Source organism: Zonotrichia leucophrys, chromosome 18 (assembly GCF_028769735.1).
Source record: "Zonotrichia leucophrys gambelii isolate GWCS_2022_RI chromosome 18, RI_Zleu_2.0, whole genome shotgun sequence".
In the NCBI taxonomy this organism is placed as follows: Eukaryota; Metazoa; Chordata; class Aves; order Passeriformes; family Passerellidae; genus Zonotrichia; species Zonotrichia leucophrys.
This window is the reverse complement of record NC_088187.1, coordinates 1230315-1257698: the sequence shown is the minus strand read 5'-3', so window position 1 is coordinate 1257698 and position 27384 is coordinate 1230315. Positions and strand designations below refer to the sequence as shown.

The 27384-nt window shown below is 52.7% G+C and overlaps 1 protein-coding gene across 3 annotated transcripts; it reads left to right on the top strand.

The window, feature by feature from the left end:
• Nucleotides 1-1940: 1940 nt before the first annotated feature.
• On the top strand, nucleotides 1941-26792 carry NDEL1 (nudE neurodevelopment protein 1 like 1). 3 transcript variants are annotated; one of them, XM_064728845.1, is made up of 9 exons: nucleotides 1941-2050; nucleotides 11611-11708; nucleotides 13056-13209; nucleotides 14399-14547; nucleotides 15993-16129; nucleotides 18160-18333; nucleotides 19185-19276; nucleotides 21289-21440; nucleotides 25365-26792. In XM_064728845.1, exons 2-9 carry the CDS (start codon nucleotides 11623-11625, stop codon nucleotides 25450-25452), a joined length of 1032 nt encoding a protein of 343 aa, XP_064584915.1. In that variant the 5' UTR covers nucleotides 1941-2050; nucleotides 11611-11622; the 3' UTR covers nucleotides 25453-26792. The 3 variants fall into 3 exon arrangements, with proteins under 3 accessions (XP_064584915.1, XP_064584916.1, XP_064584914.1); XM_064728846.1 differs by lacking the exon at nucleotides 1941-2050 and adding an exon at nucleotides 6424-7048; XM_064728844.1 differs by lacking the exon at nucleotides 1941-2050 and adding an exon at nucleotides 7527-7564.
• Nucleotides 26793-27384: the final 592 nt, after the last annotated feature.

Sequence of the window (27384 nt, the reverse complement as noted above, 5' to 3'; positions counted from 1 at the left end):
CCAGCGCCAAGTCGGGGTGGTTTGACAGTGCCAAGTGCCTCTTGCAATCTGCCATCAAGAACTGGGGCAGGTGAGTTTTGTTTGACAGGGAAAATGGGCCAATATTTTTTTTTGGGCGCCTTTTGCTGGGAGTGGCTGGCTGGCTCCTGAAATTCTGCAATATGCAGGATGGTTCCCCGACCTGCAGGATGGCAGCAGCAGCATCAGCCTCTGGGAGCAGAGAGCACAGGGAAGGTGTCTTGGGAAAAATGCTGGGAGCAGAGAGCACAGGGAAGGTGCCTGGGAACAAGGCTGTGCTCCCAGGAGCTATGAACAGAGCACAGGGAAGGTGTCCTGGAACAAGGCTGGGAGCAGAGAGTATAGGGAAAGTGCTCTGGGAATAAGGCTGTGCTCCCAGGAGGGATGAGGTAGCTCCAACGGCGGTTTGTCACCAAGGGAGGTTTGTCACTGCTCCCAAGACGCTGTGGCTTCCTTCCCCTTTCGGCACAGCCTCTGATTCAGTTGTCTCGGGAGATTCAGCTGTGCTGTCCTGCCCACCGGTCTGACACGGCTCATCAGCATTTCTGGCCTTGTGCAACACCCAGGTGACACGGCATGACCCAGAAAGGCCCGTGCAGGGTTCACGGGACAGCCAGGCTGGCTGGACACCCGGCTGGGGACAGGTGTGTGCCCTTCATCCTCGGGCTGTCTGCAGCAGTCCATTGGAAATGCAGCGTGGATAACCCATGGATGGATGGAATGGGAGGTGGCCGTGGGGACAGGGGCGGCCGTGGTGGCATTGTGCCCACCGGCTGTCCCAGATGCCGTTCGGGACACGGCCTCTGCCGAGGGAAGCACGGGGGCATCCCGGCCGCCCCGCCCACCGCTAATGACAGCACGGACGCTAATTACAGGGCAGGCAATTAAACACAAAGCCAGCCGGAGTATCGGGGCAGTGCCGGGAGCTGCGGGTCACGGCCCGCCCGGGAGCCCTGCAGAGGAACCCGAGCAGCCCGGGGACGGCGGGGACAGCTCTGGGGCAGTCCCGGAAGGCCGCGCCGTGCCCAGAAAACGGGAGTGAGAGAGGCACGATGGACAGGGACGGCCCTGGAGGCTGTCAGCTCTCCTAAGTTCAGCTCGGGCTAGAGGGGGTCCCTGGGGGAGCTCCAAAACCCTCCGTTCACGGAGTTCCCTGCTCCGGGGACAGACACAGTGTGCGAAGGACGAGGCAGCAGGCGCGGGATGCGAAGGAGGAGGAGCTGCCCCTGCCCGCTCCAGAGCTCCCCGGAGGGATGGATGTCCTGGGCCCCAAGGGATGGATGTCCTGAGCCCCGGGGCAGGGACGGTGTCCATGCCCGTGCCTGGCTGAGCCCCTGCCGGGGTCACCGAGACCGAGCGGCGGAGGACGGGCAGGAGGCAGCTCCCGAAGGCCGCAAAGGGGAGAGGGCGGGACCATCTCACCCCGGGAACTGCCGGTGGGACGGGGGCGAGCGGGGCGGAGGGGATCCCCTCACCGGCGGGACAGGGGCCGGGGGTTAAAGGGGCGAGAGGCTGTACCGGGAAGCGGCACTGGGGAGCGGCCCCGGGGTGCGGCACCGAGAGCGACACCCGGAACCGGCACCGGAGAGCAGAACCGGGGATCGCCACCCGGAACAGGCACCAGGAGCGGCCCTGGGGAGTCGCCCCGGAGACCGACACCGGGGAGCGGCACCGGGGAGCGACACCGGAGACCGGCGCGGGGACTGGCACCGGGGGCCAGCACCGGGAGCGGCACTGGGGACTGGCACCGGACAGCGGCACCGGCACCTGCACCGGCCCCGGACAGCGGCCCAGGACAGCGGCGCCGGTGAGCGGCACCGGAGGCCTGTACCGGGGACCGCCTCCGAGAACTGGCACCGGGGAGCGGCACCGCCCAGGCCCCGGCCCCGCCCTTGGGCCCGCCCCTCATGTGACAACAGCGCCCCCGCCCCCGCCGGCTCTTGCATCACGCGCCGGCCTCGCCCCCCAGTCCCCGGATGAGGCGGCCCCGGCGGGCGCGCGCGGCGGCGGCTGTGACAGGGGATGCGCTCCGGTGAGCGGCGGGGCCGGGCCCGGCTCGGGGCTCCCCGGGTGGCCCCGGCGAGCGGGACCCGGCGCGGCGGGCGGGGGGCGCGGGCCGGGCGGGGAGGGGGCCGGGGGTGCTGCGGGCCCGCTCCGCGCCGCGATTGGCTGGAAATTGACAACGGGGCAAGACCCTCCCCCGAGCCCCGCCATTGGCTGCGGGCGCGGCGGCGCCATCTCCCATTGGCCGCGGACGGTGTCAGTCACGGCGCGGCCCCGCTCGGCCGCCGCCCTGGCCGGATCCCGGTCCCTCTGCCGGGAGCGCGGCGGGAGCGGGGCCGGGGGTCGGGGCTCGGAGCTGCCTCGGGCCTGCCCGCCGGGGCTCGGAGCTCGGAGTTTCCCCGGGCCCTGCCCGCCGGGGCTCGGAGGTGTCCCGGGCCCTGGCGGGGCGTTTTCCCGTCACTGTCAGCGAGCTAGACGCGTGGTTTGCGTCTATTCTCGTAAAATCCCTGATCGATCATATGCCCAGGGCGCAGCGTCTTTTTCAGGAACAAATTCCTCCCGGAATTGGTGCTGGGATGCTGGAGGGGAAGGGAGGAGCTGATGGAGTCATCCCCCTGGGGGTGCTGAGGACAGGCGCTGGAGCTCTGTGCCCTGTGACACGGCTGTTTGCTCCCAGGCTGGACCCACAGGTCCCTTCCTGTCATTCTGCGGTCTCGCTGGGTGTTTGTCCGTCATTGCGTCCGTCATTCCGCCAGTGTTCCTCTCCGGGGTTGGTATCCTCCCCGAGAGCCCCGTGTGCTGTGCCTGAACGTGCCCTCCCGGGTGATGAGCGTGACCCGAATTGCAGCAGACGGGCTGGAAGGGTGCGCTGGGAGGAGAGCGGCGACATCCCCAAGCCAGCCCCGGGCTCCCACTCACATCCCTGTCCTTCCCGGGGAGCAGAGCTGAGCCATCCCCCTGGCACAACCCTGTCCCCAGAAGGAGCAGAGCTCTGTTCCCACCGGCACATCCCTGTCCCCAGGGGGAGCAGAGCAGAGCTGAGCTCTCCCACCCGCAGCCAGCTCTGCGCTGGGAGTGACTCAGGGCTTCTCTCTTCCCCCTGCCTTGACTTGCTCACAAGTGCAGGGGTTTGGCTGCCTGTGGCATTTGTTGCCTGAGAGGTGGTTAAATACAAGAAACTGCTGTAGGGGATAATACTGGATACTTCAGATACTTTTTTTCTTCCTTCGCATTTTTTTCCAACCCCTCCCAAGAAACAATTCCTTGTTGAGGAAGGAATTGTTCCTGCTGAGAGCTGGTGGCCTTTCCAAGGTCAGTGTTTTGTTGGAGATATCAGTAACTGTAAGAGGAAGAAGCTGTCCCAAGGCAGAAAAGAGTCTGGGAAGCTTTTACATCTTTTGGAAAGGGCTGCGCAGGAAGGCGGTGGAGTCCCTATCCATCCCTGGAGGTGTTCATGGAGCTCCTGGATGAGGCACTCAGTGCTCTGCTCTGGTTGACAAAGTGGTGATTAGTCAGAGGTTGACTTGATGATCTCAGAGGTCTTTTCCAACCTCAGTGACTCTGTGCTTCTATATTTATTTATTTAAATGGCAGTTTGATGTGTTTGCAGTGTGACTGCACAGACAGGCTGGCTGATGGTGCCAGTTAACTGTGGCTTCACAGGATGTGGGTAAAGAGTGTGGATCTGGGATTAATAGTGTTAGATCTGCTCTGTTTCCTGTCTGGGCTGTGCATTTCTGTGTTGTTGTATATGTGGAGGCAGAGCCCTGGTGAGAAGGTTTAATAATTTAATTATTAAAAGGAGTCCCAGAAGTGAAGGAAGAGGCAGTGTTTGACTCAGTGTTTGTCAGCCTTCCTTCCTCTTCAGGAGAAAACCCTCCCTTTTCTCCCCCTGACTCTTTAGAGTTTCCAGATACATAACATAATTCCTCATTTGGTGGAGAAGGACAGAGAAGGGAAAGGAAAATAAGAAAGTGGAGAGAAAGCATGAGACTGATGATGTCTGTGACCTTGGTTTCACAAGGAATCTCGTCTCTGCTGCTGGCAGCAGGCTGCCAAGAAGTACAGGAACAAAGCACAGTTTATGCCCTCAGCCCATTACATTGGTTTTTTGAGGTGCCAGGAAAGTCAGACTGCAGAAAGGAAATGGTATTTTTGCAGCCCTTGATGTTTGATGCAAACATCATCAGATAAACCAGGGAGTGTGTTCACAAAGTGCCTGCACTGCTGTGCTGCCCTGACCCCAGGCAAAGCCAGGCCCATCAGAGCAGATTTTTCATTATGTGCTCATGTCCCTCCAGGGCTCTTCTGTCCCCACAGCTCAGTGGAAGGTTGTGCTGGTTCCTTCTCCTGATCAACATAGAGTTTGGGGGGATACTTTTATTATTCTGTTTAATATTTTGTTAATATTTTGTTAATATTCTGTTTATTATTCAATTTAATATTCTGTTCAGAGCCCCTCTCTGCTGGGAGCTGGTCTGGGATCCATTTTGGGGGTTATTTTTCAAATCCATTTTACCTCCTCCCAGCACTGGTAGAACTTCAAAGCTGTAAAAGCAACATAATTCATTTTGGCAGAAATCCTGCTGAGTGCTTTTCCCTTGGAATTCCTTGGTCACTGTGTGGTGTCCAGAGTCATGTCACCCTCTGGGCACTGCCTTCCAAGGAGATGTTGTCATCATGGTTTAGATTCTGGGGTGACAGGCAGGCCCAGGGGACCTGGAGCTGTCCCTGGTGCAGGCTGTGTGTGCCACAGCCTCCCAGATAAGCCATTGCTGCTGCCAGGGATGCCCTGGTGTTCCTCAAGGTTGGAACTGAAAGCAGCAGAGCTTAAAGATGGAGGTGGCTAAGTGGTCTCAGAGGGGTTCAGGTCCTGGCAGCCCGTGTCAGCTGCCAGCCTGCTGTGGGTGAGTGTCGGGATATCTAGCTTGTCAGAGTGACCCCAAGAAAAGTTGGAAAGTCTCTTTTCCCAGCCCAGTGCTTGAAGAATGAGTCAGGGCTCTTCATTTCTTGGTCTCAAGGTTGTTAATTTTACCTTATCTATAAAATTCTTTCTCCTGCCCTGCCGAGGTCCATCCAGCAGGACAGTTCCAGGCACTCTGCTTCCCCCCAGAGTGGTATTATGTTATTATACTAAAAACTATGTGTACAATGTTTACAATTACTTCCCAATACCTATCACCTATGTTAGACAGTCAGCTTCTACTCTAAACCAATCCAAAAGTGCCACCATCATAGCAGAAGATGGAGGCCAAGAAGAAGAAGAAGGAGAAAGGCTGGACACACCCAGACCCCTCCATCTTGCCCTCCTGAATCCCCATTCTAAAAACCCCAAAATCTACTTTTTAACCCTGTGATAAATTCACTATCATTCTATTTAATTTGTCGTGGCTTGCTGATCTTCATCCAAGGTTGGTAATTTGCTCCGCAGGTCATAATCAAACCCACAGGTGTTTTGGGCTCTGTGCCAGCGTCTCTGACCCTCCTGGCAGGGGTCTGGGCTGTTCTGGACCGCCAGAGGGATGTTCTGGGTTCCAACAGGTGAGGATCAGAGCTCCTGGTGCCCACCACACCTCACGTCAGCCTGCCCAGGAGGGGGGAGAGGCTGGGGCAGAGACAAGCAAATCCTTTCCACAGGCAGAATCTCCTGCTCAGTTTGCTGGTTGCTCCTCTCTGTGTGGGTTCATCCCTCTGGAGTTCCTGGGTATGAAGCTGGGAGCAAATTATCCCTGTGCTAAGGCCTGGGTGTTCTGGGACAGGGACATCTCCAGGAGCCTTTCCTTCACCTCTGCAGTTGCTGAGCCTGCAGCAGAAGCACCAGCCTCTCCTTTTTTAGTCACTTCTGTGAGGTTACTTGGGAAGAAGAAAAGGTCAAATGTCTGAAACTTCCCATGTTTGTGAAAGCAATAAATGTTTTTAATAGAAAATTCTGATACTTTTGGTAGTCGTAGGTTGATTTCTGAGAAGAGGCTTTTTGCATCAGTCCCTTTCTTCTGGTTTCAAGGCTTCTAACACAGTGTTGGCTCACTCTTCAAGGGTTTTCTTGTGACTGGATATCAAATATTCACCAGACAGATGAGTCCTGGCCATGTGATGCAGAGCAGACATGTTATATTTGATTAATGAGGCTTGTTGAGATAACAAGGCTTTGCTGTGTGGTGCTTGGTTTATCTTAAAGGCTTTTCTGAGTTTGGCACCAAGTTCTGCAGGTAGGGTTGGTTATCTCCTGCCTCCTGTGCTGCCCAAATTGGAAATGCAGGATTTATTTATTATTGCAGCAGAGCGAGGAGCGTTGTGCTGACGCTGTGCTCGCTGACTTTCTTCTCTTGCTGACAGCTCCCGTGCTGCTGTTGTAAGAGAGAGGGAGGCATTTGTTGTGGTTCACTCGAGAACATTCAGTTCAGAAATAGAACTGCAGGGGAAGGTTCACTTCCCAGAGGTTCAGTTCCATCCCAGCCGTGGATACAGGCACACATCCAGGCACGGATGGAAATCCGCCGGCTCCTGTTCCAGCAGGGGCAGAACAAGCCCAAATTGATTGGTGACATCTGATATGTGCCTTCTGTTTGTTTGTTTTCCATCTTCGAATAAGACAGTGCACGTTTGCTCTGAGTTTTGGCTGAAGGGCTCTGGTTGCCTTGCTGTGAGTCTTGGTTGGGTTTGCAGGGGAAAAATCAATATCTTCAGGAGCTGGAGGTTACCTGTTGGTCCTTGTGGTTTGAGAAGGTGAAGAATGATGGAAACAAGATTTCTTCTGCTTTTCTGCCCATGAATCAGCAAAAAGGAGGAAGAGGAAGGAGAGCTGGCTGTGGACAGTCCTTGCTGCTGTGCTGGCAGCTCTGGATGGTGCCAGCCCTCCGTGACAGCGTCATTGCCTCCGAGAGGGGGGACTGGCAGCCAGCAGGCACTTGGACACTTTGTGATAGCCAGAGTGGGCTGTTATCTCCAGAGCTGAAGGCCACATGTGAGCTTGGCAGAACTTCTTGATCAGGTCCTGTTTGAGCTGGTTGCTTGTTTAATTCCAAAGGTCAGTGGATATTTGTGGTGTCTTGAGGGGAGGGGGGATCAGCCAAGCGTGGCTGGGGGAGTTCAGCCCTGTGGTTGGTCCTGTTTGAGTGGCCTTGCTTTGCTTCTGCTTAAATTTTCATGTTGGGTGTCTGAAAATCTTGGGCAAATGGGGTTGCGAGGAACAAAGCAGAAATTCATGAAGATCAAATAATATTAATTCTCTTTATAGGGCAGTATTTATGAGCTGGTTTTAAATGGGAGAGTGTGAGGCAATTAAAATCAGGAGGAATTCTTTCTGCAGCCACTTGAGATGCTGCAGGTACATCTGGGGTGAATTGCAGTGCTCAAAGTCATCCCTGCCGTGACGTGTGAGGGACTGGGTGACTTTGAGAGCCGGGAGGAGTGGATTCCCCTCTGTGGGAAGGGGTGGGTCCCAGCTGAGAGCCGTGTTGGATTTCAGGCTGAGTGTTTTGGTCTTAGATTTCACCCCAAGCTTCGCTGCAGTCACATGGAGAGCCTGGGGAGCTTGTTTAAGGTATGTGTTACACTTCAAGCTGTGCTTGTGCTTTCATGGCTTAGCTGAAGGTGGCTCCAGAGAGGTTTGGGGTTGGCTTTGAATGCAAGATTGCTTAAATTACTTTGAAAATCCTGTCTGCATGTTAGTTTGGTTATTTCTGGTGCATTCTTGAGCCTCTGGCTCTCGTGATATCCGCAGGATACTGCTCCTCTTGTTTTAAGGATGCTTTCGAGGTGGGAAAACAGATTTGTCCTGTACAAACCCCTCTGGGTTTAGACAAGTTCTTAACCTCCACACTGTGTTTTTTTAGAGTCATTGCAGCGTGGAGAAGTTCTTTCCTTTTCTCAGTGCAGAGTTGCTGGGTCCTGCTGACTTTGTCGGGGGGGTTTGAGAGGAGCTCCGGTGGTTTGAGGGTAGTTCTTGTCTGGGAGCAGCTTTGCAGCTGGAACTGTGCCCACGGAGCCGTGTTTTCCCAGGGCACTGTGTGAATGCTAAGCTGTGTTGGAATGAATTTGAGGGGGCAGCAGCATAAGCCTGCTCTCATTTTCCCTGGAAGACGCTGCTGCATTGTCTTGTCTGCTCCCTGAAAGCCTCAGTGTTGTTTGTCAAAGGCTGGATTCTGCAAGTGCCACGTATGCAAAGAAGCCCTGAATAGGAAGGACTGGCCATGTTGGTTCTCAGCTCCTGAGAGAATTCCCAGGGCCAGGACAACAGGCAGCAGGCTGAGGCAAAGCACTTTTTGTTAAACTCTTGGTATTCCGTGGGCCTCCACTCTCCCACACATGAGATCTGCGGGGTTGTCTGGCTGGGCTCTGATAACTCCTGGGATTTGCTCTCTGCTTGCACAATCCATCTTTTTGTGGATCATTCTGAGGGAATGGGCAGAGGTTGGCAGAGTGAAGGATTTTCCCATGGCCACATATGTGCTGGGAGCAGGTCTGGAAGTGTCAGCATGCCCCAGCTCCCAGGTTGATATTTTGGTTTGCAGGGTGGCTGTGTGCTCTGATCCCTTTGTCCTGCCCCTTGTGAGAATACAAAAAGCAGGATAAAATATAAATATAAATTAAAAAATGAAGAATACAAAAAGCAGGATAAAATAGAAATGAAATAATAAAGAATACAAAAAGCAGGATAAAATAGAAATAAAATAATAAAGAATATGAAAAGCAGGATAAAATAGAAATAAAATAATAAAGAATACAAAAAGCAGGATGTGAGTGCTGGAGCTCAGCAGTGCACACTGGTGTTGGCATCTGCAGCAGGGATTCATGTGCTGATCCCAAATCAGCAGATCCCAAATCCCTGCTGGTGGCATTAGGGATGGTGGGACACACAGAGCAGGGGCAATCATGACCTACCACACCCCTCACCAAGCAGGATGGGAGAGCTGGGGAAGATCTGGGAAGGCTGGGAAGGGAGAATTCCTGCCCAGAATTCCTGAGGCAGCTGAATCTCCTCCCTCAGGTGTGTGGAAGGAGAAGGTGCTGGACAAGGAGTCGGGGGCAAACACACCACCTGTCCTTGGCAGCCCCAGGCAGCCCCTCCCGGCCTTGAACAGGCTGCTGTGCCCGCAGGGATCCCTCAGATGTTGATCTCCAAGGGTGTGCCCCGTGTGAGCAGACAGGAAGGAGTCTTGTGCCTTATCTCAGCTGCTTCTAGGAAATTATGTAAGACACTTCCTTGCACAAGCTTTTTTCTAGCCACATCCTGAATTTTACTGACAGCCCGCTTGGCTGCTCACCTTTTGAACCCAGCTCCTGAGCTGTGGGAGCTGAGCCTGTGCTGTGCTTTATCTGGTTTATTCTGGGGTGAATGTGCTCCCTGCTGCTCTGAGCCTCTCTGGTTTAGAGCTAGTCAGGGAAAGGTTGGAGGGGTTTGTGGAAGGGTTGGATCAGTGTTGATAAGTTCTGGGGACAGCACCAGCAGTGCCCTGTCCTGTCAGTGGGAATCTCTGCCCAGGAGCTGCTGAGCACACCTGAGCTGTGCCAGGTGTCTGCTCCCACTGCCCAGGAGCTGCTGGGCACACCTGAGCTGTGCCAGGTGTCTGCTCTGTGCTCCCACTGTGGGACTGCAGCAGTCCAGGCAGGAATACTGAGCTCCACATCCACAGCTTCTGCACAGGGACCTGTCCCTGTGGAGTGACTGAGCTGCCTTGGTAACGGCTGATGCAAGTGCTCCCAAAGAAAATCCTGTCTGAAATTTGTGATGGGAATGGCTCCACAGGTACCTCTCATTTTCTCAGTGCAGGAGAGGAAAACCCATCCCTTCTCCTGAGCCATGACATGTTTGCTTCTGCAGCAAAGCTGTGCCGTTAAATGAGCCCAGTGTGAGGTTGGAGGTGGATTTGAGGTGCTTGGCACTCTGTGGATCATTTGCTCTTGGCTTGTGGCAGCTGCAGGCTCAGCTGGAGAGCCAATGTGCCACTTCTGCCTTGCTGTGCTTGGCCTGGCTGCCCTCTGGTGAAAGCAGGGGGTTGTTCTGGCCCACTTTGAGGTGTCAGGAATGTGGGTCACTGAGATACAGAACACATTAGTGTGACAGTTTTAGCCTGAGGGGACAGGCTTGGCTGGGAAGTGATGGCTGTTAAGTCAGGACTTTTAGGTCAGCTCTCCTGATCGATGGGCTCGGTGCAGGCATTGTTCACAGCCTCTGCCTGGAGCTTGGGTTCACCCCCTTCTTTTTTGGGGTGGTGAGGACAGAATTTGAGGCTTGGCTTTGTAAGGAGAAAAAAAAATGCCCTGAAGAGCTGTGGGATTGCTTGGGGAGGGCTCAGCAATGGTGCATCTCCTGGAGGGGTCTGAGCATTCTCTTGGTCCTGCTCTGCATTTTATCTCCTTCATCACCTCTGACACCTGGTGTGTGCTGAGGCCTCTGATATGTCCTCTAGACCATATAAAACCATAAAACCACACCAGAGGTATGTTGGGTTGTGTTTCCTGTGCTGGCTGATAGCCTGGGCAGTCCAAGTAAGCAGGATCCTCATGGAGAGGGGATCTCCAGTGCCTTGATGTGGGAAACTTCTCTGAACACTCCTCTTTGATGTGACCATGTCATTTCTGGGACAGGCTGATCTTCCTGTGGCTGGCTGAGGCAGCAGGACCACGTGGATAATTCCTGTAACCTGCATGTGACACAAGTGGGAATTAACCAGGACTTGCTGCAGGAAGAATGAGTTGAGTTTTGATGTGCACACAGAGCTGTTTGTGCTTACCTCACCTGGAGTGCTCATCCTCCTTCCCTGCTCACCTTGCAGCTCTGAAAGCAGCCTCAGTGCAGTTACTGTGTGGTGGCAGGAGGCAAAATCTCTTCAGAACATTTAATGGGGTAAAGTGGAAACTGATAGCTGTGAATTTGAGTGTGTGACAGCTGTGGGCCTGAGAGGGCTTGTGGTGTGGGAATTCTTCATCACTCAGGGTCACTAATTGTGGTGATGTTCACAGGGGTTTTAGGATGAGAGAAGAGGATCTGACTCCATGTTTCAGAAGGCTGATTTATTATTTTATGATATATATACTATTAAAACTATATTGAAATAATAGAAGAAAGGATTTCATCAGAAGGCTAGCTAAGAATAGAAAAAGGAATGATAACAAAGGCTTGTGACTGACTGAGACAGTTTGGACAGCTAGACTATGATTGGCCATTAATTAGAAACAACCACATGAGACCAATCACAGATCTACTTGTTGAATTTTATAGCAGCAGATAATCATTGTTTAGATTTTGTCTTTGAGGTCTCTCAGCCTCTCAGAAGAAAAAATCCTAAGGAAAGGATTTTTCATAAAACATGTCTGTGACATTGTGGCACCACTGGAATTTTGGTGGCAGCTACAAAATACAGCCAGCCCTTCTGCTCTTATTCCAGCTGCTCCAGGAGCCCTTTTAGAAGCTGGGTAAAGCCCTGGGGCTCCTTGGGGCAGCTCTGAGTGCTGGGTGAGCCCTGCAGGCACTCCTGGCATCTGCCTGTGGGTGCCAATCCTGGTGCCTGGAAAGGACTGAGCAGAGGTTTTGGAGTGATCTGCCTGGGTTTGTCCTGAGTGTATCCCTGTGTTTGTGTCCTGCAGGTCGTGTTGATCATGGACAGTGAAGAAATTCCTACTTTCTCGAGTCCAGAGGAGGAAACTGCATATTGGAAAGAACTTTCCTTGAAGTACAAGCAAAGGTATTGTGGATTTGCAAGCTGAATGTGGTTCTTAATGACCAGGATTTGGATCTTAATGATGGCTGTTTAATCTGTTCCTCTGCAAGGCCACACCAAGATGGTTATTAGATACTTCAGAGAAAACCTGTGAGAAGAGAATTCTCTGGAAAGGATTTCCAACTTTAAAATTTCCATCTTTGTGGGAGCTGAGTGTTCCTTGCCCAGTGTCACCATGCCAAGAACTGCAGGCTATGTTTTGAGCGTGTTTGAGCAAGAGCAGAGCCTTTCTATGATCTTGTGTAATTAAAGTGCTGCCTTGAGTGGTATCCTGGCGTTTTATCACAAGAAGGTGCCTTTGGGCTTGCCTTGTATCATTCCTGTTCCCTCAAGCTTCTTGTAGTGGAGTTACTGGTATGAAAAGTGCCTGATTTGGTCTCTGCTGCATTTTATCCAAGTGTTCCATGGCTCCTGGTCCTGCCTGTGCCTGTGGTTTGCATAATTTGCAGAGCTTTGGCACCCAAAGTGCCAGGAGAAACTGCAGCTGCTCTCAGGAGCAGTGCTGTGCATCTGGAGAGACTGGGGCATGGGCTGAGGTTTATTTGGAGTTAAATCCCTCTCAAACCCACAGAGCCCAAGGTCCAAATGGGGTTTCTTGTTCGGTTTGGGGTTTTTTGGGACTGTGTTGGGAATGTGGAGGGGCCTGTCTGTCTGGAGAAACCTGAGCTGTTCTTGTGGCTCAGGAATTCCATCTGAGGCACCCCTGGATGTGTTGTTGCCCAGAGCCTCGGTGTTTTTCTCTGCTGCTTGCTCAGGTCTCAGCCATTACCTGTGGTAAAGATGCAAATTTAATAAGCAAAGTATGTGGGGTGGCTACTTCTGGTATTTAATAACTCACAGTGGAATGAGGTAGGCATGTCCTGCCCTCCTGACTCTGCAGGATTTTTACTAACTTGAATTTTCCAGCTAGTGCAGAGATGCAGAAAATGTTGTTCTCTCTTCAGCTGCTGACCAAAATCTGGTTAAATGTTTGCTTAATTCATTGTCTGTTCCATAAAGTCTGCCAGCAGTGAGAGCTAGTGGAGCACAAAGTGCTGCTCAGGCTCCCTTGAATGCTGTAAATAGCTTTGATTCCACACAGGCATTCCAGGTGGCTGCTGGGTTTGATGTAAGAGAATTAATTTCCTTCAATAGCTTAGCTTAATGCAATTTCTCTATTTTCCCATTTTTCTTTTCCCCCTTAGAGGCCTATGGCTGACACTTAAGTGCTTTAAAACTCGTGTTTTTCAGCTTTTTCTTTGAGAAGAGCTGCAGTTTTGTTGTAACTTGGGAGATGCTGGCTTTTCCACTGATGCAATCCTCTCCTTGCAGCTTCCAGGAGGCTCGTGAAGAGCTGGCTGAGTTCCAGGAGGGAAGCAGGGAATTAGAGGCTGAGTTGGAGGCACAGCTAGTACAAGCTGAGCAGAGGAACAGAGATTTGCAAGCAGATAACCAAAGACTGAAATATGAAGTGGAAACATTAAAGGTAAGTTTTCTGTGTGGTAGTGCTGCTTTTCCTTTCAGCTCGTCTTGGATCTCTTCTTGGATTGTCTGGGCTGCTCTTGGACACTGAATATCCAAATTAAAAAGGAGATGTCTGGTTAAGATCCACACTGAAGCAAGCATGGCATGTACCCAAATAAGGCCAGGGACGTTTCTGGCGGAATTTTTCTCGTTCACGTCATGAAACTTGGTCCTGGAGTTTGTGATGCTTTGAATTCCCCAGGCTGTGCCAAGGAGGAGCTTTATTTGTTCCACAGGGAACAGCAGCATAGCAACAGGGCACAGCACAGGGGGTCTGCCAGGCCACTGCCTTGTCACCTTTCCTTGCAAACCAGTCTCGGTGCCCTCAGGGTCTCTCTGGTTTCATGAGACCCCACAGAAAGCAGGAATTGGGTGATTTGTGCCCATTTTCAGGGAGCCTCCAGTCCATTCACAGCTGTATCTGTGGAGCCAGGAATTGCTGAAGGATCTGCAAAAGGTGGCTCTCAATTGATGCCTCTGTGCTAACAGGTTCTTGCCTCTCTTGTAATCTTGAAAAATCATTTCGGGCAGTCTTGGCTTATTTAGTGAAGACAGAGGTTAGAAATTCACTCAGTGGAAGGAGGGTTTATGGGATTGCTTGGTGTCTCCAGTCCCAGCTGCACTTGCAGGGTCAGGATGTGTTTTAGGAGCTCAGGAGTTTCTCCATAGGCCTTCAGAGGGTTTTTGGCAGTGAATTCTTCTGTGGACCTGGTGGTTTTGTGACAATTTCAGTGGCCCATTTTTGCCAATGGACACATCAGAATTTCTGCATTTGGGTGTGTGCTGTCAGAGCAGGGGCACTCAGGGGAGGCTGTCAGGGCAGGGGCACAGAGAGATGGCAGGGTAGAGGCACAGAGGGGAGGCTGGCAGGGCACGTGGATGTCTCCCTGCCCTCCTGGAGCAGCTGTCAGTGCAGGCTGATGGCAGCAGATGCAGGGCTGCATCCCTGACAGGCAGCTGTGCCATTCTGCACTGGGGCCAGCTCTGAGGCTCACAGCCTGTTCCTTCTCCCTCTCCCGTTTCTGCTCTGAATTACCAGCACTCCAAAACCAGCATGCTGCACACAGAGTGACACTTTTTTGTCCCCTTTTTGTGCTGATGGCTTGGTCAGTGCCAGTAGCTGATATTTATCTCCCTGTGCTTTGTTTCAGGAGAAACTGGAGCACCAGTATGCCCAGAGTTACAAGCAGGTGTCGTTGTTGGAGGATGACCTGAGCCAGACAAGGGCCATCAAAGACCAGCTGCACAAGTATGTGAGGGAGCTGGAGCAGGCCAACGATGACCTGGAACGTGCCAAGAGGTGAAGGCTGCAAACCCTCTCTTCCCTTTGAATTTTCACCACAAAGATCTTTTCTTTGCTACTCAGCTCGAGCATTTCATTGTTCCTTAAAGGGAAAATATCAGAAAAACCCCAAACAGCCCCAAGATTTGGGATTCTTTGAGCAGTGCAGTTGCCCCTCATCACCAGCTGGTTCCTGCTGCAGCAGGAGGGGAGGTGTGCTTTGTGCCCAGAGCCAGCCAGGCCCCTGCACTGCCCCTGATATTTGTGACTGGTATTTGTGGTGCTGCTGCCTCAGAGCGCCTTTGAAGTCAGTCTCCTGCTTTCCATAGTCCTGTTCAATCAGGCAGGCCAGAGAGTGTCCTGGTGCCTTGCAGAGCAGCTGGAGGGAGCAGCCCTGCCCTGTCCTAGTGCTGCAATGAGCAGGCTGCAGCTGGCAGCACCCACTTTGGGAGGAGGTCATGCTTCCCTTCTGCGCAGTGGGAATGCTGCCATTGATTCAGGGAGAGCAGGAATGAGCCTCTGGCCATCTGGAGAAAAGGTCTGAGAGCTGAGCCCTGTTTGCACAAGGCTCTTAAGCCCATGACTAACTTTTGGCACTGGTTTTGGGAGGAATTGGGTCTGAGGTAATGTCCCAGTGCTCTGCTGCCCACCTGGCTGGGCTGGGGCTGTGCAGAGCCCTGAGAGCACAGCTCCACCTGAGCTGGGGTGTGCCAATTTTCCTCACTCAGGGTCACCAAATGTGGAGTTTGCAGGCAACCATGACATGGGAAGAGATGAGAATCTCGACTGCATGTTTCAGAAGGCTGATACATTATATTATGTTATGTTATGTTATATTGATTATATTATATTATATTATATTATATTATATTATAATTATATATTAAAACTATACTAAAAGAACAGAAGAAAGGATTTCATCAGAAGGCTTGAAAGGAATAGAAAGGAAAAGAATGATAATAAAATCTTGTGACTTCTTACAGCCTCGACACAGGTGGCTGTCGTTGGTCATCAAGTAAAAACAATTCACATGCTGGGTAAACAATTCTCCAAATCACATTCCAAAGCAGCAAAACATGGGGAAGCTGAAGCTTCTCAGCTTCTCAGGACAAAAGATCCTAATGAAAGGATTTTTCAGAAAATATGTCTGCGACACTGGTGCACTGATTAATGCTCAGCTTTGGAACATGGCTGGGGGAAAAGGAGTTCTGGGCTGGGGGAAAAGGAGCTCTGGGCTGGCTCTTTCCCACATCCTTGGTACCTCTCTGAGAGCCAGATGCTATCATGTTCTTCTCATCCTTTTCTCCTGTTTCTTTGATTACTCCTTCCTAAGCAGCATTTCCGTGGCTTTCAGATACTTCCCTTGAACATAGCCCTGCTAACATTTTCCTTCTGTTATGCTTCTGAATAAGCTTTTATGCTGGCTGAGCTGAAGAACCTAATATTCTGGATTTTGTTTCTAGGGCAACAATAGTTTCATTGGAAGACTTTGAACAAAGGCTGAACCAAGCTATTGAGAGAAATGCATTTTTAGAAAGTGAACTGGATGACAAGGAGTCATTGCTGGTCTCTGTACAGAGATTAAAGGATGAAGCAAGAGGTATGGCTGGTTTGGTTGGTTCTGGCTCCTGGTGCAGGGCTGGGTTGCTAAAGGAGATGTGCAACAAGCAGAGCTCGTGTTTCTAGAAAGCCTCACATGATGAGACTTGAACTGCATGCTTCAGGTTTTACTGACAGTGTGTTCTTTGTATGTCCAGTGTAGCCAAAAAGAAAAATTTCCTCATTTAGGGCAGAATTAACAATTGATGAATTCAGGATTTTTAACACAAAAATACTCTGTTCCACAGATGTAAGAGAATTGAGGAAGTTGCTTCACAAGTTCCTCTTGTTGTGGGTTTACAGGAAGGGAAAGCACAGGAAATGACAGGGAAATACACGATAAATGATCAAGCAACTCTTAAAAAATCTCTCCTGTGTTCCTTCTAAGCCCCTTGGAAATTGCCTTGAATGTATTATTTAAGGTGTTCTGGTAAAATCTGTGTTTAAACCTGTGGGAGATGTTTGAGATGGTGTCCTGGGATAAGATCAGGAGTTCCCCAGTGGATTTCACACTGAGGATTCTGGGGAATCATTTTTACTGGTGCTATAAACTGATTTCTCTAACAGTGGAGGTTTCTGCTCATCAGCCTGTGCCAGCCAATAATGGCTTTAGAGGTTGGTGGTTTGAAACTTTGTTCCCTAAATGAAGCTTTCTAAAATATTCCTCATTTAAGGCCTGGAGCTCAGTGTAAGAACACACCTGACAGCAGGCTGGCATTTTTTGTTGTTTTTCTCCTCTATGAACCTTTTTGAAGCAAATCTGTGCCCCAGAAATTGTATTGGAAGCACAGGGATTTTGAAATAAGTGTGAAGAAAGAAATTTTCTGAGGGAGTATATGTATTGTAATGTGATATTAGAGCAATAAAACTGGAAAAACCAGCAAAACCCAGGGGACTGTTTTCTAGAACACTGGAATAATCAGTAAAACAGACATCTTGTTTCTTAGATGAGTCATTTGGACATTTTTAGCATTTGTGAGTTATTCCCCCTGGCAGTAAGCAGGAACAATAGCCTCTAAAAGAACTGGTTCTGTCCAAATCAAATATGACAGTTCCGATTGAATAGCCTCAGATCCTAAAAGAACTGGTACTGTCCAATTCCAGCATGACATTTCTGATTGAACAGCCTCAGATCCTCTTCTGGGAGCCCAGGCAGATTTTCACTTCAGCTCTGCTGTTTTACCTAAAATCAGCTCTAAATATTTGTTACAGCTTTAAAGCTGTTATGTGCAGGTAATTTTGCTTTTGTACCAGATTGAGGCAAGGAATAGGAGTTCTGTGAAAGTGAAGTTACTCTGGCCCAAAAAGGAACAACTCACTTGGAGTGTTTGTTTGCATCTTTCTGAGGATTTGAGAGATCCATTGCTGGGCTGGGCTGGGTGTTCCTGGTAGCAAAAAGCTAGGAAAGGGGAAGGGATAAGCTGCAGTCTGGGGAGGAAGTGAGAATAAAGCCAGGCTTTTCTAAGGCCCAGTCCTTTAGACTGCCCTCCAGTCTGATCTTTGACTTGTCAGGGCATCAAGAAATTGGCTGCAACCTTTGGACTGCCTTTGGCTTGTGTGCATTATTAACTGGGAGGAGAATGCGGGGAAGGGGAAGCACAGGAACAGATCAGTGCTCTGTTCTCCCAGGCTGGGTTTGAGGAGGAGCTGGGCCCAGCAGCAGCAGCAGCAGCAGCTCCTCTTTGTGTCCAGCTGCAGTTTTGGGAATGTGGAGCTCACACTGCAAATGGGGAAAAATCCTGATGTAAATCAGCTGCCCTCATGCCAGGGACAGGAGCTGTGTGGGGCAGGCAGGGATGGGGTGGGACAATGGGGTGGGATGGGACAATGGGATGGGATAATCGGGTGGGATAATGGGATGGGGCTGCTCTGAGCACTGTCTCCACTCCTGGGGGAAGCAGCAGGCACCAACCCAGGATTGGTGGGAATTTCCTGCTGCTGCCCCTCCCAAATGAACAGAGAGACGGTTTGTGAGTTTGTCAATCACTAATATGGGATTTTGTGGGTTTTTTTCCTTCTTTCAACCCTCAGACCTGCGGCAGGAGCTGGCTGTGAGGGAAAGGCAGCAGGAGGTGACACGGAAATCAGCTCCCAGCTCCCCCACTCTGGACTGTGAGAAGATGGACTCAGCTGTCCAGGCCTCTCTCTCCTTGCCAGCCACACCCGTTGGAAAAGGATCAGAAAATAGTTTTCCTTCCCCAAAAGGTACCATCCACAGGAATGGGGTCTGGTTGTGCTCCTTAAGGAACTAGAGGTGGATGGGGTGTGGATCTCACACATTTCCAAGTGTGTGTGTGATCCCAGGGTAGCAGCAGTGCATTTCAGGAGTAAATTTACTGATTAATGCTCAGCTTTGGAACATGGCTGGGGGGAAAAGGAACTCTGGGCTGGCTCTTTCCCACATCCTTGGTACATCTCTGAGAGCCAGATGCTATCGTGTTCTTCTCATCCTTTTCTCCTGTTTCTTTGATTATTCCTTTCAAAGAAGCTTTTCATGGCTTTCAGAGGACAGTGAAGGTTGGGGACTGCCTTTGGGAGCAGGCAGGGTTTGCAGTGGGGTCCTGCAGATATTTGGGAGTGCAGGGGAGTGCAGGGACTGATAATTCTGCTCCATGTGCAGCAGCAGTGGTGGGTGAGCCTGGTCAGGAATTTGGAGTCTCTGTCACCACAGTGACTTCCCAGGGGTCTGTGTGGGGCAGTAGGATCTCAGCCCAGCCCCTTTCCCATCTGGAGGGCTCTGGGCTGTCCCAGGGATTAACAGTGGGTGTTTCAGAGGCAGCTCTGGCTGCTGGGATGGATTGCAGTCAGTAGCCTTGCAGATGGAGAGGGCATGAACTCTGCTGGGGGGGGCTGATGGCAGCCCGGGCAGGAATTAAACTTTATCATCCTCCCTGCCTAGTGATCCTGCAGTTACTATGGGTGATTGTATGAAATGTCTGCAGCAAGACTGTAGATGTGTTTGGGGTTTGTTTTTAATGTAGAAGCTGATGTATTTAAATTTTTGAAGAACCTGGGCTGTGGAGGAGTGAAGTAATGAGAGGTGTCTGTGTTTGCAGCTATACCAAATGGGTTTGGAACCAGCCCACTCACTCCTTCAGCTCGAATATCTGCACTCAACATCGTGGGAGATCTGCTACGCAAAGTGGGGGTGAGTGCTGAGCTCTGCCTGTCCCTGGGGCTGCTGTCCCTGTGCTCAGCCACAGCACAGCCTGGGCCCTGCTGGTTGCTTTCTGGAGCTGCCAGATCATCCATTCACTGCTTAGTATTTAACAATGCTTTATTTTTTAAATTATTTTGATTTTTAAAGCCTGATCCTATGGTTCTGAATCAAATTTGGGATGACAAAATTCACATTTGGAATAACAATTTTTCAAGTGGTGGGTTAGACACGGCCAACTTGTCCTTACCTTAGCTGGGCCTGCAGCTTCCTCTGCCTGGGCTGCAGAGCTGGAGCTCAGGCCCTGGGTGAGCAGGAGCTGGGATCTCCCTGCCAGGGTGGGACAGCTCCTCTGCCACTGAGATCTGCCACAGACACTGAAAGAAAAACCAGCCTGAAAACCTTTGGTAAGAAAGTGAGAAAATAAATGAGGAGAAAGCCAAATGCTCCCATCTGTGCCTGGTGGGGAAGTGAAATGCATGAGCCTTTAAAGGGATTACACTGTCAGCAGAGAAGAACTGCTCTCAACATCTGCTGCAGTGCTGCTCAGGACCCAGGCTCTCCCTGTGGAAGCAGAAATGACTTTGGAGCTGCCAGGAGCTGCTCTGAGCTGTGGAGGTTGGAGTGTGAGAGGACCTCAGGGCAGCTGTGGCTGGCTGTGCCCTGTGCCCCTGGAGCCTGCCAGGAGCTGCACTGCAGCAGACAGCTCACACAGTTGTTTTAGCAGGTTTGGACATGAAAAATGCCCTGGCTGCTCCCCTTGGAGCTCAGGCCTGGTTTGAAAGGGCAGCAGGACAGCTGGGGTTAGCAGTGACATGTTTCACAGGGGATCATTGTGAGCAAGAGGCTGCAGGGGATTTGGGGAGCTTAGTGCCAATCCCTGTGATTACTCTGTCAGGACAGGAAATGCCAAATAAGCAAGCTGCTCTCCAGCCTGCCTGAGCCACGCTGGCCCTGGGACAGGGCTCTGGAGCACTTAGGGGCTGCTCAGTTCTTTGGGGTCTGGCTGTGCCCCATCCCAAGCTTTGTCCTCCTGTCTCTGCAGGAGGTTTCCCCTCTGCTCCCCTGCCTGCAGCTGAGACAGGGCTCAGGTGACACTGCCTGTGGCCAGGGGACAATCTGTGACACCCAGAGCTGCCTACAGCTGCCCGCATAGTCCATAACCCCTAAATAAACTTCCAGGGATTCCTATAGGAGTGTGCCCAGGGCTCATTCACCGGTTGCAGCATGTCAGTGCCCTCTTAATGCAATATTCTGTGCAGAGCAGGAGCAAAGCCCACATTTGGGGAGATGGATTTCAGTCCCCACTGCAGGCATTTGCAATGTTCTGAAAGCTGTAATGAATGAGGGCTGTCTGGTACACCACGTGGATCTCCAGGACAAGGTGGATATTCAGCATCTGATGAGGGCAGAAAGGGCAGGTGATGCTCTGGACTAAAGGACAGAATCAGGATGTTGCTCCTCCTTCCAGGAGTCACTGGCACTTTGCGTGGGGGAAAGAAACTTCACCAGGCCTCTTTGGAAGGGTGGCAGTGAAACTTTAGAAATTGACTTTATTTTGCAAGCCAAGATTAAGAAAGAAACTCCAGGAAACATTGTCCTGGTGAAAAAAATAACTTTCCACATGCACAGTCCCTCTCAAAGCTTGAGGATTCTGCTTTAGGCTCTCAGTGCTCTGATCAGTTCAGGGCAGCTGCAGAGGGAAGAAGTTTGGGTAACTTCTGCTGGGATTTGGCTTCCTTATCTTGGGTAATTATTTCAGAGTTCGTCTGTTCTTGAATCTGAGCCCTCGTGGAGCTGAGTAATGTCTGGCAGTCTGCATCAGCATCTGTGTGTTCCTTTGTGGTGGGGTGATGAGGCAATGACAGCTTTGTTCCCGTTTTTTTGCCAGGGGTGATCACACTGGAGTCCTGATCATGGCAACTTGAGGCTCATGAGCAGCAAAACACATCCCTCTTCATGGTGTCACTTCTTTAACACTGTCCTTTCCTCCCCTTTCACAGGCCTTAGAATCCAAATTAGCTGCTTGCAGAAACTTTGCAAAGGACCAGGCATCACGGAAATCCTACATTTCAGGGAACGTCAGCAGCGCCATGCTGAGCAGCAACGGCACCAAGTACCCACACCCAGGGCACACGTCCTTCTTTGACAAGGGGTGAGTCAGGCACTGCTGTGCCCTCTCCTGCTCTGGCAAGGGGTAAATCAGGCACTGCTGTGCCCTCTCCTGCCTTGGCCAGGGGTGAGTCAGGCACTGCTGTGCCCTGGAGTGGCAGTGCCAGTCCTGCCCCATCACCTGGTGGCTGTGCCAACCCCAGGCTGTGAGGAATGAATGCCATTGAGCCCTCTATGGGCATCTGCCCCATCTCCTGGTGGCTCTACCAAGCCCAGGAAGTGGGGGATGAGCCCTCTAAAGGCGTCTGCCTGATCTGGTGGCTGTGCCAACCCCAGGCACTGAGGAATGGGCATCTCAGGGGCAGAGGAGGGGGTGCCCAAGCTGCAGGTGTGCTCTGGGGAGGTGCACAACCACAGCTGGAGATTCCCCCTCAGAGCCAGGGCAGGCAGGAATGTTCCCTGGAAGGAGGGAGGGAGTCCTGCAGCTCACACCCCCTCCAGGAGGGGAGGATGAATCATTGGTGATGGAGTTTGGCTCCTCCCTGCTGTGGGCCATCCTGGGAACAAGGACTCCGTGTGTGTGTGCTCAGAGCTCCCTCTGGGATGCTGGCAGTGCTGCTGCAGGAGGCATTCCCCCGTTCCTCACTGCTCAGGGCCACAGAGGTAGAAAGCACAGGGTTCTCCAGTGGTGCTGAGGGCAAACAGCCTCCATGCTCCCTGCACGTTAAATCTCAGTGCAGTTCAGTGCTGATAGTCAGCACTTCCCCAATTCTGCATTTATTTTAGAGAATATTTCAACCTGGAAGTGCCAGAGCAGCCAGCTGAGCTCCCCATATCCATCCTCAGCGGGACTGTGAGGGAAACAGGACAAGATGCACCCTAAAAACTGGCCCTGGGAGCTTCTGCAGCTGCTGGTGTTTGGAAAGGAAGGATTAAGAGCCTTGAACTCACGTGCAGATCAGCCTTTGGGGCTGTGTGAGCTGCAGGGTGGGCTGTCCCTCCCCAGCAGTGCTCCTGCAGCTGCAGGGAGGTGCTGGGCAGGGATTATGGCAGCTCCTGGCAGGCAGCAGGGCTATATTGAGGTGTGCTGGGACAATAAGCTGATTGCTCTCAGGGTGGGGGTCACTTTTAATTATACAGATTGTCATCACACTCCTTATCCAGGGCTGGCTGCCTGGAGGGAGGAGCAGGCTGGGAAGGCCTGGAAGGAAATGCTGCAGCAGAGCTGAGGGTGGCAGGGACAGGAACAGGGCTGGAAGTGTTCATGTGCTTATCTGCAAGTGGCCAGAGGTGCTGCATGGCCCCCTGTCCTGTCCTTGTCCCCTCAGCCCCTGGGCTGCTCCCAGGCTGTCCCTGAGACACTCTGTGCCCAGCAGGGCTGGCAGTGCCCGTGCTGTGCTCCAGGGCTGCTCTGGAAAGCCTGGCTGGGCCCTGGCAGCTGCACTGGGGGAGCAGCCCTGACCCAGGTGTGAGTGCAGCCCTGCTCCAGGTGTAATTCTGCTCCAGGTGTGAATGTAACCCTGCTCCAGATGTGACTCTGCCCCAGCTGTGAGCACAGCCCTGCTCCACTCTGCAGTCACTGCCCCAGGAGTAGCTGGTGGCTGAGTGCTGGGTTGGGCACAGATAACTCAGCCACACCATTACAGCTCTGTTACAGCTCTGTTTGCTCTGCCATTTCATTGAAATATCTGAGGTGTCTCCAGCTCTTGTCAACCCCCTCTTTAGGGGAGGCCTGGAGCACAGCAAGGGCTTGCACCAGAGCTTGGCTGCAGACCTGGGGCAGTCAGGGTTTATCTGCTTGTTAAAGACTCAGCAGTGTCAGGTATAAGATCAGTTTCCTGCAGATTTGTCCCTTCAGGAACATGCAGGTTTTGTCCAGATGCCAGAACAGCACCTGAGGATGATCCTCAGGATGGGTACTTGTATCTTGATATTGTAATTATTGTTAATTGGTTGTTAATGTCAGTCCAGTTTTGTCCAGGAAGCAGAACTGCTCTGGGCTCTGCAGGACAGCCAGCCTGAGGTGCTTGTTCCCCTCCTGCAGTCCTGACTGTCCTCACAGCTGATGTTTATTCTTGGCTGGTTTTGTGAATCCCTTGGGCTTTGTTTTAATGAAGGGGCTGAAGTTCAATGTGAGAAGTGCCTGTGCTCACACCCAGCACTCAGAGGTGTCTGCACTGGTACCCCGAGCCCTGACCACAATATCAGGCTGGGAAATCTGGGTTTTTCCAGGCTGGGAGATCTGTATTTTCCCAGTCCCTGACCCATTGGAAGGTTCCCTCGGAGAGGGGAGCTGTGTGTGGTGCAGTGATCTGTGCTGTGCTGCCCCTGCAGAGCAGCCTCACTGGGCAGAGCTCACTCAGCGGAGCTTTGCTTGGCCCCAGCTGCTCTGTGCTCAGGAATGTCATTTTTGTGTGAATAAACTTTCCCTTTCTCTCCACTAGGCATGAGAAGGTCATATTCCCCACCTTGGTCATGGGTAAATGAATTCATTTGCACTGATTGGCTGCATGTGGTGTAACCTGGGGCTTGGGGCAGGGCTGGGGCTCTGCTAACTGCACAAGCTAGTTGGTAGTGCCACACTAATGGGCCCTGGTCAAAGCCTGAGTGCAATTGCTCTTTCTCCTGACTTGAAATAAATCTCTCTGCTGCTGTGACCTGTTGCAGACATAAGCCTTAGTGCTGCTTGCTTTGTTTAATTCTGTTTAATATTCTGTTTAATACTTCCATAAGTGCATGTTTCTGATGGAACTGGTCACAGCAGGGGTGTAGGGGAAGTGAGGTTTCATGGATGGAGTTCATGTGGAAGGTTTGCCCTCTGCTTCGGATTTTCCTCCAGCATTTTGTGGTTCTTGACCTGCTGATGTGCAGTGGTGTGGTTGTGGCTGGCAGGAAAGCAAACAAGGGCACAGGGAGGGGACAGTGTGGGTGGGGACAGCAGTGTCCCTGCTCTGTGTCACTGTCCCTGCTTGGTGTCACTGTCCCTGCCCAGCTGTGGCAGCTGGGAGCACCTGGGGCAGTTCCAGGTGTGCTTTAGCAGGTCCATTTCTCCTTCAGGCCAGGCTGGTCAGCTCCAGGAAAATCTTCCACCCAGGATTTGTTGGATATTTAGAGCTGAGGGAGTCTTGGGCGTGAGGTGCTAAGTACAAAATACAGCTTGAAACGCAGATTAATGATTAATGAGTCCAAATTAGTAATCAGGGCAGAGAGTGGTTGGACATGGACACAAAGCTTGTGGCACTGCAGGGACAGGCAGCCAGAAACATCCCTGAGGAGCCAGTGCAGGGACATTTCCAGCAGGGAATGCTGCTCCTGGCTGGCAGGAGCTCCCAGGAGATGAGGAAAAGCTGCTGGACCCACAGGCTACTGTGGGAAGGCAGGAGCTGCACAGCTCCAGCAGGACTCTGGGGAGGGGGAGCCGCTGCATCCTGTGGTTCAGCACTGGGAGCCTCCCCTGCAGCCCTGTGGGGACTGTGGGGCACAGAGCCAGCTCTGCTGGGCTGGGACACTGCTGAGAGTGTGTGTGTGTGTGTGTGTGTGTGTGTGTGTCCCCTCCCAGGCACAGGGACACGGGGCTGAGACACTGCTGTGTGTGTATGTGTGTGTCTGTGTTTGTGTGTGTGTGTGTGTGTGTGTGTCCCCTCCTGGGCATGGGGACACGGGGCTGTGGCTGGGCTCTGACACAGAGCACTCACTGCCAGGGCAGGGACAGGTGGGGATGCCCTGAGGGCTGCCCTGACCCTGCCCAGCCCCTGGTGAGCCCCAGCAGGCTCAGGCTCTGTGGCCGCTCGTCCCCCTGGCACAGTGACCTCAGCCAGGCCGTGCCAGCTCCAGCCCTGGCATGGGCATCCAGCTGGGCCCATCCTGCCCTGCTGGCAGGGATGGAGGAGGGAAGGAGGGAGGAGCAGGGTCACTGCAGTGCCTGTGCTGACTGCTGCTCCCCTAACGGGCTGTCTCTTGTCCCCAGGGCAGTGAATGGCTTTGACCAAGGCCCCCCTGGCCTGGGGGGCTCCCGCCCGTCCTCGGCACCGGGAATGCTCCCCCTGAGCGTATGAGCCCCCAGGGCTTGGACTTGGATGCTTTTCTCAGCCCACCTCGAGAAGAACTGCTCCTGATTCCTCCCCATTGCCACCCCATTGCTGGAACATGGCCTGAGAGGAGACCCCGAGCCCACGGCCCTCCGTGTCCTGTCAATACAGTTTGTTTTCTGCTCTCGCTGTAGTGGACCTTGTCTACCCTGGCCCCGCCAGCTGCCACCTCTGCTGTGCTTGGGGACAGTGTCCTGCTGTGCTCGGGGACACTGAGTCCTGCTCTGTCTGGGGGCCAGGCCCAGCCTTGCCCCCTTGGCTTTCCCTCTCCTCTCACTTAGGTCTGACAGAGCCTTGTCCCCTCCTCTGCCCTGTCCCCTGCCAGGCCCTGCAGCTGCTGTTCTCAGACCTCGTGGAAGTGCCCTGGGGTGGCCACTGGTGGCCCTGGGGCCATTGGCACTTGGGATCAGCCCCAGGTGCTGTCTCAGGGGAGCCAGATTACGGCTGGGTGAGCAGCTCCAGCCTGGCCAGGCCAGTTCCATCCCCGCTGGACAGCTGGACACACACACACACAAAGCCAGGCACTGTGCCCATGCCAGCCCCCAGCTGGGCCTGGCACGGCTGAGCTGTTCTCCCTGGAGCAGGTGGGCAGTGCTGTGGCCAGGGGCTGTGCCCTCAGGTATGCCCAGGGCTGCCCCACAGCTCCCTGGCCCTGCTGGCCTCCATCCCTCAGCCCACTCACAACGACCCCATGGGAGCTTTAGGAAGCTGCTGCTCCCCCTGTCCATCACCCCTGTGCTGTAGGACTGGACTGTGCAGCCTCACCTGGAGGCTGCTCTGACACTTTGGGGCGACTGAACCTTGTGGGTCTTTCAGGCAGCACATTTGTGTGGTTTCTCTGTCCATGTGCCTCAGAGTCAGTGGATTTTTTTTCTGATCCAGCAAATGGAGCCAGGGTTGGAGCTGAGGGTTCAGCAGTCATCGGTCAGGGACTCTGCAGCTCCCAGGTGGTTGAATTAAATGCTGAGAAAAAAACCCCACTGGCCCAGCAGTGGAGGTGGGATTGTCCCTTTGCCATTAGGGTTTGTATGGTCTTTCCTTCCTGTGCATCCTCTGCTGCATTTGACTGTTTACATTTGTTTTATTGTACATAGATTTGTAAACATAATACCTTTGCCTGAGGTCTTTGTACATAACTTGGGCTTTGTAGCTTTATTTATTCAGCCTCTCTCTGGCATGTTTCCATAGGATGTACCGTTCCACCCTGGTGCCACTGACATGATGTGGTTTCAAAAGAATGAAAACAAATGAGAGTAATCTTCCAAAAATAAAGTTCTTTTAATGTGGAATCAGTGGATTTTGCAGAACCAGTGGCCGTGGCTCTTACTTTGTCCAGCAGGGTTTTCTGCCAAGCCCTGGGGAGGGGAGGGCAGTGTTCAAGCAGCGCCACATTATCCCACACCCCCTTCCCTTGGGAATGTTGCTCAGTTTGGGCACAGGGCACCCGGCACTGCTGGGGCCATACCAGCCTTGCTGCTGGCACTGAGGAGGAGACACGATATTTCACTTGGGGAAGTCTTGGAAGCCTCCAGCTGAGCCTTGTGGGGGATTTTTACTTCCTTAGAGCAGCTGGAAGGAGTTTGCTGTGCACGGGAGCTGGGCTGGGACCCTTCCCAGGCTGCTCCTTCCCCTCCCAGGCTGCTCCATCCCTTCCCTGGGTTGCTCCATCACCTCCCGGGCTGTTCCATCCTTTCCAGGGCTGTTCCATCTCTTCCTGGGTTGCTCCATCCCTCCAGGGCTGCTCCATCCTTCCCTTCCCGGGCTGCTCCATCCCCTCAGTGCCTGGGGCTGTGCCCGTGTCCTGCCCCTGTCCTGGAGTCCCTGGCCCCACACTAACACCCCTGCAGCCCATCCCATTCCTCTGGAGCTCCTGCCAGAGCCTCACCCCCCAGGCCGGTG